At 36.8% G+C, this 14411-nt stretch overlaps 1 protein-coding gene across 13 annotated transcripts in view; it reads right to left on the bottom strand.

Moving 5' to 3' along the window:
• PHLDB2 (pleckstrin homology like domain family B member 2) overlaps positions 1–14411 on the bottom strand; it is a 241156-nt gene that overhangs the window by 21962 nt on the left and 204783 nt on the right. For 4 of the 13 annotated variants that reach the window (XM_081065311.1, XM_081065317.1, XM_081065319.1 and 1 more), the window contains 5 exons: positions 12318–12407; positions 8284–8427; positions 7478–7663; positions 5569–5709; positions 4329–4428 (listed from right to left, as the gene is read on the bottom strand). In XM_081065311.1, coding sequence (XP_080921437.1) covers positions 4329–4428; positions 5569–5709; positions 7478–7663; positions 8284–8427; positions 12318–12407 — 661 coding nt within the window. The remainder of the gene's footprint in view (positions 1–4328; positions 4429–5568; positions 5710–7477; positions 7664–8283; positions 8428–12317; positions 12408–14411) is intronic. The other 9 variants (XM_081065322.1, XM_081065313.1, XM_081065312.1 and 6 more) reach the window with 4 other exon arrangements.

Genomic DNA, 14411 nt, shown 5'->3' with positions numbered 1-14411 from the left:
ACAGGTGTGTTTTATCAGGGAAGGCATAGGGACGTCCTGTTCATCACAGAATCCTCGTTTATTTAGCATATGGATGTCATGAAATACAGTCAATGAACGAATTCATATTCTCATTTATAAATTACAACTAAATTAGTGGCTAAATAAGGAAGCAGAATGTGTTTACTGTTTGGGGCAAAGTAAGTGGATTAGGAAAAATTAGACTTTACCAACTCCTGAGACTACTTGTTTTGTTTCTAAGTTATGTAGCAAAAATAACATTCAGCAGTGGGACAGCAACTAAAAAGTAAAAAGGGCCTTGAAAATGCTCCAAATCCTTTCAATCCAAAAAAAAAAAATAGCTGTAGACAGGGGTATTTTATAAGGTTTATAAAATGAGACCTGATCATATCTGAGGCTGTTTGCTAAGCACATTCAAGGAACCCAAATCAGCTCAGTTCTCTTCACCACCCTGGGAAAGCCAATACTTGGCATGTGCACGGCCTGTTTATTATTAATATTATTTTTAATGCCAGTCTCTGTGAATTCTGGCTAATTGGACCTCAAAAGTCCTTTGTGAGTTACTACTGTGGGATAAATAGACTTGCCAGTATCTTCCAAAGGTGTGTTATAAAACTGATTATCTAGGCCTCGATATATAGAAAATGAGATGACTTAAAATTACAACCTGGGTTTAAGAGGATAAAATCAATCAGCATTTCTGACAACTCAGCCTTTCATAGCTCACCTGCTGAGAAATTCATTCTTCCTAACCACAGTCCACAGCCAGAAGATGAAGGTGCAGGAAGGAAAGAAGAAGACCGACAGAGAAAGGGAAAAAGACACAAGATCAAAGAATGACAAGGGACAGGAAAAACATACAACACTTTCAGCATGCACTCACCGACTGTTAGTAACAATACCAGACTGACGAAGTAAGATGTCCATGTTTATAGCCTAAATCTGAGTTTATAGAGAACTCGAGAAGTTAAAATATAATAATAAGCTTATGACACATGCATACAATTAGTCAAAAAGATTTGTTACTGAAAAAAAAAAGATTTTTCACACATATTGGTTCACCAGAAAACGGGGAGAACAAAAACATCTCTATCTACAAAACAGTTCTTTTTTTCTGAGAAGACAGTAACAAATCATTTTCAAGAGCTAAGGTTTGTAAAAAGCCATTCAGTTATTTGAAGCAGCGTCCATCAGACTTTAAAACACGTCAGTTCTCTAGTATCCTACATCTTTACCAGCTAGCCACTTATTTTTTTTAACGTAAGTATCTTATTTATTCAAGCCAGTCATTTAAACTGTTCTTCGCTCTCCACTAAATCTTTCTTATAAAATAGGAATGATCAAGTAAGAGTCCCTTAAATCCTCTCTCCCTCCAATGTAGCCTGCTTCATGTATACCTGGCCTTGATAAAGGAGTAACCTCATGTTTTACACTTAGCCTATACACTTCACAAGGCCCACTCTTTTATTTATCTAGATCCTGAGTCTTACAAACAATGCTTCCAAGGGACTCATGTTTCCTGCATGGTGTGACCTTGTCATAAAAAAACAAAGGAAAAAACCAAAAACCCCAAGGAGATCATGCAGCTGCCTGTGAATGAACAGCAGCTGCCCGAGAGCATTGTTTCTAGCAAATGTGCAGTAATTTTTCTCTACTGTGTATAAGGAATAACCATTAGACTAAAAATCCACCATTGTATAGTTTTAAATCTGATCATTTCTTAAAGAGGACTTGACAATGACCTTTCACTATTTGCTGGGAATAAAAACATCACACAAGGAAGTCGTCATACCTTTCCTGGACTTTCCTGCATTAAACGGAAGACAAAAGGACAATGATTTCATTCATTCTAAAGCTTACAAAGCAATAGTTCACAAGTTGTACAAAAGCCAATAACCATTACAACTTTAAGAACTCAATTCCTGGGCTCTCTGCTTTAAACTCTACTCTCACAGATCTTCGTTTGCATGATTCACACTGTCAGTTCTATTCAAATGGTCTGATTGAAGGAAGGCTCATACTTACACCATGGTCCTTGATGTATCCATTACGAATAAGCAGCAAAAAAACAGTTCATTTTAAGTTAATTGTGTAAGTCAAGAAAAATGATAAGATCTGTTAAATTTGAGTTAATGAAAATGTGCTACATCCAACTTTTTCAAAACCATGGCATTTTACTTGTGTTGGCTATTTTAACAAAGACAGCAAGTGCTAGTAGTGAAACAATTCTAAATTATGATTCATCCTTCCTGGTCATTGTGGGCTACAGGTATGGGCTTAGTAGAAAATCCTGCCAATTGTATGGTCAGCTGTGGCTCTAATAACTGCAGTCCTTGACCCCTCCTTCTCTGGGTAGGGGAACCAAGGGAGGCAGGCAGGCCTCACAAGACATGTCACATCCGCTTGGATCAACACACACGACGGTTCTCCACTTCCTCAGAAGCTGCCTCATCAGCACCACATAAACTCTTTAAGGAACACCACTTTAGAGCTGCAGTAGGACAAGACTGAAGCTGCAGTCATCTAGAGTGTACAAAGTACCTGCCAGTGAAGAACCAGAGCAAAAAGGTCAGAGACAATATAGTTTTCAGAGAGCACGCCCCTAATGTGACCTAAGGGAATTGGTTCAGTTTTCCATGAATTCAGCATGGGGATTCCTATTGTGTGAGGAGAAAACAGATTAGAGAAAGAGAGATCATATTTCACCATATTCTTCTTAGATGATAATGTTAACAGTTCTTCATTTTTACAAATCTATTCATTTGGTATAAAGGTCTAGTTTTTCTTACTGTCTATTTTAAGAAAATATTTTCAACATAAAGTATGGCATTGGGGCCAATCCAAGTTGTGACGTCTTCAGCCAGAGGAAAAAAAGAACATTTAGAAAGGAATCTATAAATATCACAGAAAAATGCTTTAATAGAAAATAGACTTGACCCACAAATGAAAAGTGATAAATGAGAACTAAAATATACTCATTTATGTTTAGTATTTATAAATCATGACATATTTGAGCTTATTAAGAAATTATGATAAAGAAAATAAGAGTTCAATCAAATGTATTTGATTGAAATGCTAACATTATAATCCTATCACACATTATAAACCTCTCTTATGACTGCTACAGCCTCTGTTAACTTCTAAATCACTTCTAGTAATGATTCAAAAACTTCATTCAAGTGATAATATGCATATATATGCACATATATACAAAACATACACATACATGTACACATTACATATACATACATATATACATACATACACCAAAATTTATATATATATATATATATATTTTTTTTTTTCCCTTTTTTTCCTGATAGAAAACGAGTGATTATCCCCTGATATCATTGGTAGAGAGGCTGAGCAGGCAGAATCGAATCCCCCTCTGCTTGGAGGAAAGGGTCTCAGTCCCACTAATGCATGAATGCATTTAAGGGCCAAATGCCCACCAGTCCACCAGCATCCACATTTACATTTTGGCATATCTCCATTACTGAATTTACCACCTTTTATTGAAATCATCTTTTGTGTGTCTTTCTCCCTCACTAGACTATAAGCATTTCAAGGGCAAGGATCATGTCAGCCATTTGCATGCTTGGTCTCTAACACCAGGACTGCTAAAAAGTGAGGGCCAATAAGTTGTTGACCTAAATGACTGTGTTAACATACTAAATCTAATCTTCTCAATGAGAAGCTCACTCCTGGAACTGCAGTATAGTAATTTCTTCTAGCCCCACAAAGGCTATTTGACAGCCCCATTATCAATGCATTTTTACAAAGAAATAAAAACATACTGAGAATCAAAGTCTACCTGAAACCTAACAACCACATAGAATAAAAGCTCAAACCACAATAAAAGGCCTACGAAAATTCTGGGCCACTAGTGCTCTATTTACTGTGTCAGCTCAATGAGTCTTTGGCACATGGTTCAATGCAGTGGCTCAGCCACAAGCTAGGTGAGTGACTTAGTTAAGTACTCTGGTAATCTCTGAATCTCAGCCTTCTCTCTTTTCATTCTACCTATCAAATGGAAAAGTTCATAAGCCTTTTCTCGTTTGAGAATTCTACTGAATTCATGAAGTACAATGTTTAAAACATACTAGCCATATACATATGTAGGAAAAGTTACCTTGGTATAACAATAAGGAGATATATATATATATATATATATATACACACATTCCCTCCTTAAAGGGGACACATTAAGAGTAAAACTGAGAACACTGCTTGATCTCCTTTCTAATGATTCTCAACCTTGCTCTCCCTCCCTCTCTCTGAGGAACTGCTTAACAAAAGACATGACATTTGATTAAAAAGGGACATACCTCTGAGCATCCTTCGAGATTCTGAGTCTTTGGTCATGGTTGCCAGCGAGTGAGGGAGCACGCTGCCACAGCTGTTGCTCTGTCCCAGGGGCAGATGAGCCTGTGAGAACGAGGAGGAAATACTTCTGGCAAACGGCAGGCCAAAGAGTTCTTAAGGACATGACCATCTAAGAGCGGAGGGCAGGGAAGTAGGTCTTTTGTCCCTTTTATGGATTCTCAATGGTAAAAGCCAGTCGCCATTCCTCCCAAGGAGCTCTATGGAAGTCTCCCCATCACAGCAATTCCTCCAGTGGCATCAGTTCCAAAAAATGGGGAAAACACTGTCAAAAACCACCTTAGAGAACAACTCAAGGGTCTTCATGCACAAGGAGCAGAGGCAGATGAGGGGCAAGAACACATGCACATCATGCACCAGAAAAGAGGAGACCGGGTCACAAGTATGCCAATTTCCATCTACCCCAGTTGTCTAGGCTGGTCACTGGAGAAACCTATGAACTACCATGGTGGTTTTAGCACTCTCTTTAATAGCAAAATCTTTTATGTAAGATATACTTGCAACACCAGTTTATATAATAGATTAAAACAAAGTTACTCTAAGGGCAAAGGAAGGGCCCAAATGTCTGTCCTACTCAGAACCTCCTCACTTGCCTCTCCTCCTCTTCCTACAACAACCCCTCAGGCATGTTGGCAGAACATGAATATGGATTTAGGCATCGGATCACGTGTGTTCATATTCCAACTTCACTGCTGATCAGCTGAGGACACTTGGGCTAGTCACTTAGCTTCTTTATACCTCTGTTTATCTATATGTACAATGGATATAATAATTACTGAGTAGTGTTGATGGATTTCAAAACGAGACAATCCACATAAAGCACTTAGCCCACTGTCAGACTCAGAAAGGACTCAAATATTTGTTGCTATTATTCCTGGAATCCAGAGCTTATATTCTCGAGTTTCCAGATCTGGGATGCAGCCATGGGTGTCTGTCACATAATTGAATGCCACCTACCACTTATGTGGTGGTAGCAGAAAATATCCTTATTCTTTGGTCCCAGAAAGCACAATTCCAAATGTCCTCTGAATGAGACAGAAAATGCAATTTACTTATAATGTCTGCCCAACAAGCAAACTTAATCATTTATTATTTAGCATTTTCTTTAAGGACCTTTGACCATCAGCCAACATAAGGACAAGAAGACTTCCCTGAATGTGAAGCCCGTGGTTTTCCCATTCCTACCTTTGGGGCGGTGCTTCTCCCCATAGTAGCACTGCTGAAATGTGGGGATATGGAAGGTGTGGTTTTCTTTCGAGGCAAAGTGTCACTCAGATAGAGGCCTTCTTTATGCTGTTTTTTCCTTTCTTCCAGACTTCTAAAGTGCTTTAAATGCAAATGTAAAGCAGAACAGCAAAACTTGACTAAGTGAAACAGGTCACTGAAGAATTGAAGAAGTATGCATTTACAAAAAAGTTTGGGAATTTTAACATAATTAAAAGTAATTCAACTTATACTCGTGTTCACTAACAGACTTCGGCTAGCATCTGGTGAGATACATCGACAGTAGAAGAACTAACTGAATCTAGAAACCAAATAAATAAATAAATAAATAAATAATCCACCTTTCACTCTCGTAGTTAGTGCCTGATGCCTTGGGGCCTCAGGACAACTTACAAATTATTATGATGGTCGCCATGTGGATGGCGGAACAGCCAATGGACAAAGCAAGTGAGCGGTTTCTCCCCTTGTCTATCTGGACAGTTCTGTGTGGGGAGATCCCAATGTGAGGAGAACAAGAAAAGGGAGGGAGAAGGAAGAAGATGAAGAGAAAGAGCAAGTAAACGGGGAAGTTGTTTTAAAGTTGAAATAATATTTCAATCACATGAACACACTCCAAATCCACGTTTCCATATAAGGCATCCTTCTAGGTTACTCTTTTATTTAAAAAAGAGCTTGGCCAAGAGGCCCCTATATTTAAAAAATCTTCCTGTTGACTATTTCTTCTTTTTATTTTTCAGATTCCTAAGGCAAAATTTTGCCAACTCGAAATTTATCCAAAATTTTCTTGGCCTCTCAAAACAATGTCTTCAATAGTAAAGTTATTTCCTAATTAAAGGTTCTTTTGGTCTGGTCATTTTTATACTAAGCTCAAGCTGTTGAAATATGTAAAAATTAATGCAAATGTGAGTTACCAAATTGATTATCAATCTTCACACATTCAATCATGAAAAATATCTGCATTTTAACTTAATAATTATCTACTTATACTAGCTAATATTTATTAACCTGAAGTAGGGGGTAGATATAGTCCTTTAACCAAAGGTAATAGATTGTAAAGGCACCTTCAAGAAATGTAAGGGCTGAGCAAGCACAGTCGGGTTCACCTGCTTTGGAGAGCTAGTGACAATGACTCCTTAGGACCTCCTGAGGCCAAATTCATATAGCAATTTGATTACAGTTGAAAGGAGTCAGAACAGATTTTTTTTGAATACCCAAGCATAAATATGTACTGAATGTAGTAAAAGAAAAGAAGCATTAAGAATAATAAACCATTTAGTTAAAAATCTCATCAATAAAAACTGTTCTACGAACCAAATGCAATACTTGTGGGGTGACCTTGGACAAGCTATTTACCTACATTGAGCCTCAGTTCTCTAAATGTCAATAAGGAGTTAATTCTTATTTCATGGGACTGTTAGAAGGAAGAAATAAAATATTTATTTGCAAAATATTTAACAAAGTTTGACACATAGCAAGGTGTCTATTATTATTATGGTGTCAATAATGCATAAAAAATTTGTGTTGTTACAGCAATTTTTTAGACCATGGATTGTATGGAAATAATTATTTTGAAAAATACCTGAGATAAGTTGCAATATTTTGGTTGAATGGGAACTGAAGTATGAGGAAGTGAAACTAACACAAACATATCAAAAGGAAGAAGACAATCAAGGTCTCAATCTTTATAACACTCCCAACACCCTCAGAACATAGTAAATGTCCTTTAAAAAAAATAAATAAAAGCAAAGGAGTATGCACTTTGTCATTCTAAAAAAGATCTTTGGAAAAGTTGAAGAAGAGATTCCACATAAGTAAGTAACTTTGTTGTCAAGATCAAATTCCCAAACTCTGCACACCAGTTCCTAATTACCTGTTGCTCCTGCTGCTGCTGCCTTCTGTGTTTCTTAGCTGGTAGTGGAGGAGGTGTGTCATTTAAAGGGAAAGGATCGACAGATGAAGCCATGACTTCAGGCCAAGGGGCTGATGGAGGTTGAGTGATAGGATGAGGAGAAAGGGTGGAAGGAAACACAAATCCAGAACATACAGGTGATCTTTGCTTTATAGGAGAAAGAAAAGGTATACATGTGTCCATAAGAAATGAAAGAATAAGGCAAAGAAATGCAATCAATTATCTGATCATTCTCTTTTTCTATTTTAATCAAGAAGTCACAGATGATGGGCAGTATCTTTCCATTTAGCCTCTTGTTAAAACCCCATCCTGCAGGCAACTTGGATCAGGAGAAGGCATTTTCACTTACTACTACTTGCCCCTTTCCAGATGTTTTTTAAAAAGGCATAAAAATCCATACTGCAAAACATAGTAGAAAACCAAATCAAACTGGAAAGGTGATTCAAACCAACAATTTTAGAGACTTTTAGCTTCTAAGAAAATTAGATCAGGTCAGAGTGCTTAGATACAGAGGTTTTTTGTTTTGTTTTTGTTTTTTTCACTAACTTTTCCTGGTAGTCCACTCTGTACCATGCATTTCATGATTTCTAGTGTTGTCGTTAGTAGAGCAGTTCCCCTAAAGTGGTATGTTTTTCAAACTCAGTCTCACTTTGCCCTCTGGCCAACCAGACATACATTTGTCACACATGCCCTCAATTTCAGTTAACCATGGGTTAATTCTGGACATGAGGAAAGCAGTGAATGAATGAAACGTCATGCCAACACACCTCTTTATTTTGCGGCTGGCTCGCCAGCACAGCCGTGGTAGGCCCAGTGGCAACAGCATCAGCATCAGCAGGGAACTGAGTGGAAGGGGATAGGTTCGTGGCATTGCCACATGGCTCATTAATTTCATTTACACTGATATAGCCCTAAAAGGAGGAATTCAGAAATTAAACACAAAGAAAGCAAAAGCTGAGGCATGCGAGAGTATTAATGCTCCAATACAATGGAATTAGCTTAAGAGCGGCACAGCCAGATATCTGTGGTATTATCAAATGTTTCATTAGGGAATCGCCAGCAATCAAAATGGATTTACAGTGCTTAATCTTGAACAATGATATTTCAAACATTAAAAACAATTTTTTTTCTGGTGAAATCAAGATGACTATATTATAAATAACCCAACATCTCCGATTTTAAAATACCCAGAGGTATCAGCATTCATTCTGCTGATTGAATGAGGTTGTCACTACACAACATTTAAAATAATCACACACACAAAATCTGAGATATGAAATTGACAATGTAATCACTCACTCTAACTCAAGAGCCTTTTCCGCAAATCTTTATTTTTATATTTTTCCCTCTTCTTTTGTTTCCTGACAAATTGAAGTGTGAGTAAAAGTGGGCTGAGGGTATTGGTTTTTGCTCTAAGACATTTATAAAACAGTAATTTATTTGTAATGGAATACAACTTTCAGGCATTTCAACTAAATAAGAATAAAAAGGACACTGTCTTCTCATGAGTGATTATGCAGCAAGACATATGGACGCGCGCGCGCGCACACACACACACACACACACACACACACACTCGCACAACCTAAGGTGGAGCTGCAACTTGATGGTGTTTCAATTCCAGGCAGCTTCTCAACTCCCAACTCTATCTCCAGGACAGAGAAATTCAGTTCCTTTAAATTCAATGATTCAGTTTTGGCTTCCATTTATAGAAAATACCCATGAATCAAAATCTATGATGTTCAAAACTTCTGAATTTATATTTGAGGAAAAGGCACCTGTAAATTTTAATGGAAAATAACTGTACAGATCAATCATGATTTTCATCACATCAATAAAACAGCATGAAAAAAGAATAAAGAGTATAAAATAATATCTCTCTTTTAAAAGTAAAATAGTGTTAAATTTAACACTTGGGTTCTTCTTAGCCTATCAATCCCTTCAAAAAATGGCTTTAGGACATGCCAGTGAAGCAAAAATTCCAGGCTGGAAAGCAAGGTTTTTACTGAGATCTTACAATCAGGCAAAGTAGAGAAAGTGGACTTGACTATAAATTGAAGGTATCAAAATACTGCTGAATATACTCTTGCACTTCAGATAAGGGCAATGGATACTATGCAAAGTTTTCTAAGGTTAAATTGAAGACAAGAAGTTGACTTTGTTTCAGTTTATCGTTGATAATGAATCAGAATTAATAGTAACAACTTTGAGTTATTCTTTTGCTCAGTTGATAGCAAAATGTTTCAAAACCAAGGTGTGATTCCTTATACGAGTCATAGACCATATAACCTAATGAATTGCTTCAATAATGTATCCTATTTGTCAAAAGTGTTTAAGAGTTAGATATAAATTAATCACTCCTTAAAAATATGGAGAATGAGAGAGAGAGAGAGAGAGAGAGACAGACAGACAGACAGACAGAGACAGAGACAGAGAAAATCAAACCATCTTGTGAGTCAAGTTGGGAGTCAAGCCGACTTGGTCCAATGAAAAACACACATAACTACTCAACAAACATGAGAGTGCAGACATACAAAAGTAGCCAAAAAGCCAAATGGCCTTTTTTATTTTTTTATTTTATTTTATTTTTTTATATTTTTTTCAAATGGTCTTTGGACCCGAGGAAGTCTGCAGAGAAAAAGAACTCAATAGAAAAGGAAAGATTTTATTCTTCAACTAAGACATAGAGACCTTGGAGTCCATTTAATTCATTTGGATGACACAAGCCCTTCAAACTCAGTATGTCCAGAGTCAAACTGCTTATCTTTCCTTTTAAATCTATTCTTTCCCCAGTCTTCCCTATCTCAGGAATGAGTACCTCATTATTCAAACTGGAATAGTGGCATCATTCCTGATACCACCCTTAATTTACTTCATCCCCACATTCAGTCTATCAACAAAAATTGTCTCCAGGATACCGTCTCCAACTACTTCTCTCTGTCTCTCTGCCATTGCTTGAATCTAAGCCACCAGCATCTCTAGCCTATACTATTGCCATATTAGTTTCCCAGCATTTCCTCCTACTCCTTACAATCTACTAGTAGCACAGCCCAGAGTGATCATTAACAAATAAACATCAAATAATGTCATCTCCAAGCTTAAAACTATTCAATGGCTTCCTGTCCAGATAAAATAAACCATGTATTTTTTAAACATGACTCAGAAGATCTGTCCCCTAACCACCCCACTATCTTTCTACTACATTCCATTCACACAACCACCTTTTGTTTACTCAATCTGCCAGTTCCATGTTCTGAATAATAGAGGAAAACTGTGAAATTGAATGATCTAATAAAGCTTTTGCAGAAATACTTAACAAAATGCATCTGAGGTACACATTAGGCCTACCTATTATGAGATGATCATTTACTTCACATACCTACACACACACACACACACACACACACACACTACTTTCTATGTAGGAATTCCTAACTCTAATGTCTTCTTAAAAATATATAAATAAAGGGCTTTTTTAATGCAAATTTTTATGCAGATGCAAGATTTCTTTCATTTTTTTGAAGAAAAATACAGGGTGCCAAAAAAATGTATACACATTTTAAGAAAGGAAAAAAAACTGTATTAAAATTGTAATACTCGATATATACTGATAACAAAAGATGAGTACAAGTCATGTTTGACTTCTGCAATTACAAGAAGTGCTCAAAGTGGTTACCATCGGCGTCCAGACACTTCTGATTATGGCGAACAATGTTTGGTAGACTTCTGTGGCGAGCGTGTGAACTGTTCCAACCAGTTCCCACCAGAGAAGAAGCAACAGGCCTTGTTGCCGTGCGAGGCCTCCCGGATCTTCCCTTGTGCACATTACACACAGCAGCATGCGTCTCAAACTTATCACGGATGCGTGCAACCGTTAGGAGTGTTGGAGGTTCTGTTGCGTACTCACAGCTCCATTGTTGTACTTCCACAATGTTCTCGAATTTCAAATACCACAGAATGGTCTTGCGCTCCTCAAATGACAACCGTGCTTCTGCCATTTTCTTTGCCTGTCCTGCCTGTGGCATGGTGATGCTAGCATTTATTTGATTAATGCCATCTTTTGAGTGATTGTCATACTACACATTGTTACCGTAATTCAATTCAACTTCGAAAAGTAATATATAGATAACATGTCTTAAAATGTGTATACATTTTTTTGGCACCCCTGGTATAAAATAAATATTTTCTTTCTCAGTCAGGGTTATACTTTTTATAGTCTATCAATTGCAGCAGTGTAGCTCTATAAAAAGACACTTGGGAAAGAGTGGTGATGTGAACTGGGGAAAAATGCCCGATTGGGATAAAGAGTGCATATAAGATTTTCCAATTTAGGGGGAAATAGCAACAACATTGGGAGAAAAAAAGAGAGAAAAAAAAGAAACAAAACTATTTTCTCAAATGTTAAGGGTCATTTTCATGTTCTATCAGACAGGAGAAAGAGAAGCAAAGTAAGGAAGAGGAAGAATTGAGAAATAAAACTGCAAGAAGGAAAGAAGAGAATTTAAGACTAACCTTGTTCTGGATCCTAAATTTTTTGAAACTCCAAGTTATCCCAAAATGTCACTGTCAGTTGAAGTACACATACACACAACACACACACTCTGCATTTGCTTTAGACACAAAGATAAACCCTGAAATCCTCAAAGCATAAATAATGAAAGGGAAGAAAACCATCAAAGCACTGAGTGCTTTCCTAAGTCATTTAAGTTAATGTTTTTCCTGTTCAGCTAATCATATAAAACTGAGCTACATCTCTTGATTTCTAAGGTGACATGAGTGGGCATGTAAAATCATAGCTTACCTCTTTTAGAGTACTGGGGTTGACAGGAAACCCTTTTCCTCCAGAGAGGCTGGAGTATTTCTTTTCCAAATTACAAAGATTTTCCTTTTCCTGAAGGAACACAAAGACTATTAAGTTTAGTCAACCTTGGATTTCCCTCATGACTAATGATGTTGAGCATTTTTTTCATGTCACTTATTGATTCTTCATATATCTTTTGTGAAGTGTTTGTAGTCAAGTCTTTCACCTTTTTATAAAAAAATATTTATATCTTATCGAGTTATAGGAATTTTTAATATATTCTGGTTACAAGTCCTTTGCCATTTCCTCTTTAAGACATCTTTGCTTACCCCAAGGCTATGAAGATGTATTAGCACTTCTACAATTTCTTCTGGAAACTTAATCATTTCAATTTTTATGTTTAGGTCTATGATCTGTCTCAAATTAATTAATGTGTATGATGTGAGGATGGGTGGTGTTGAGGTTCCTTTTTTCCATGTTTACCTAGTTGATCCAGCACCATTTGTTGGAAAGACTTTCCTTTCCTTACTGGGTTGTCTTAGAGGCTTTGTCAAAAATCAATAGACAGTGTATGTACGGGTCTATTTCTGGATTCTGTTTGTTCCTATTGATCTATATGTCTATTTGTATGCTAGCACCACACACACGAGTAGTCTGAAACACTACAGCTTTATAGTAAAACTTGAAAACATATAATATAAATCCTCCAACTTTGCTCTTATTTAAAGTTGTTTTGGCTATATTTTTACCCTCAACTATACTATGTCCTTTGCATTTTCTTATATAGTTAATTCCCATTATTTGCATAGTTAACGTTCTATTACATTGTCATGCACACTGAATTAGTGAACACTGAACCATTGTTCCTAGGGGTATTACAGGGTTGGGTTTCTCTTGTCACAATATTTTCAGCAACTAATCAATACACAACTTTGTTTTATGTGTGTTTCTGTTTAAAAGATACCTATTTAATACACATTGTTGATTCACATTAACATTAAACTCAGAGCCAATGGCACTATAATTGAACACATGCATTTTCTCCGTAAGATACTTCACAGCCTTCTTGTGCTTAGAATACCAGACAGTACTTAGCACTCTGCTCAGGAGCCATTTTAGACAACAAAATCACCAACAAAAAGAACAAAAATGTGAAAATATGGCACTAAATAGTCCACAAAACGGACACCATATAGTATTAGAGCTGAAAAAAGGCAGAGTGTTGACTTGTTCAATATCAGCAGGGGACATGCATGTCAAGTGACTTAAAATTTTCACCGTTCTGTGCATGTCCCTGAATGACTGCATGACAAGTATTCATCTTGTTACAAGTAAATTTTAGTGAGAAAGCAAATTCACAAATACAGAATCTGCAAAGAATGAGGATCAACTGTAAATTTTACCATCAACTTGTCAATTTCTACAAAATGTCTATTGGGATTTTTATCAGGATTGAGATGTATTTATAGATAATTTGGGAAAATAGAAATATTAATACTCATGGACCATAATTTTTACAAGAGTTATATTTTATATATTTTTGATAAGGAGATGGTATTTCTGTGTGTGCTTACCTATTTTAAAAAATCTATCCCTAAGAGACTTTTTCCTTTTTCTGCTAAAATTTCAGAAACTATGTAAATACTGCACGTTAAACTATTTAATTTAATACTGTGTGCAAAGGGTAAATGGTGGTGGGGAGACTAATGGCACTAGAGTAGAGTTATTCCCTAGACCAGGAGATAGGGATGGAAAAGACAGCTCCATTGAGACATTTCTAGGTGCTGAAGATGCAAGAGGAGGGGAGCTATCAGGGCTCGGGGTGGATAAAAAGGCACCTCAAGTGAACTCGTAATTCCATGTGAAAGACCAATTTTCCTCTCTCTTCTCAAACTCAAAATAGCTAAGACAGGAATATTCACTCCAGCTCTATTTCTTCTAGGTGGGACTGGTTCAGACTCATACTTTAATGCATCATTCTGGATGTTGTGTTTTTCCTACACATCATTCTGGGTCCATCTCATATTATCGTGATTCCAAGTATCATAATGCTAGGGAGTGGCCTGCACCTAAGACTCAGTCAGGAGACTAGCT

Source organism: Rhinolophus hipposideros (genome assembly GCF_964194185.1).
Source record: "Rhinolophus hipposideros genome assembly, chromosome: 2".
NCBI classification, from domain to species: domain Eukaryota; kingdom Metazoa; phylum Chordata; class Mammalia; order Chiroptera; family Rhinolophidae; genus Rhinolophus; species Rhinolophus hipposideros.
This window is presented reverse-complemented; position numbering and strand designations above follow the sequence as displayed.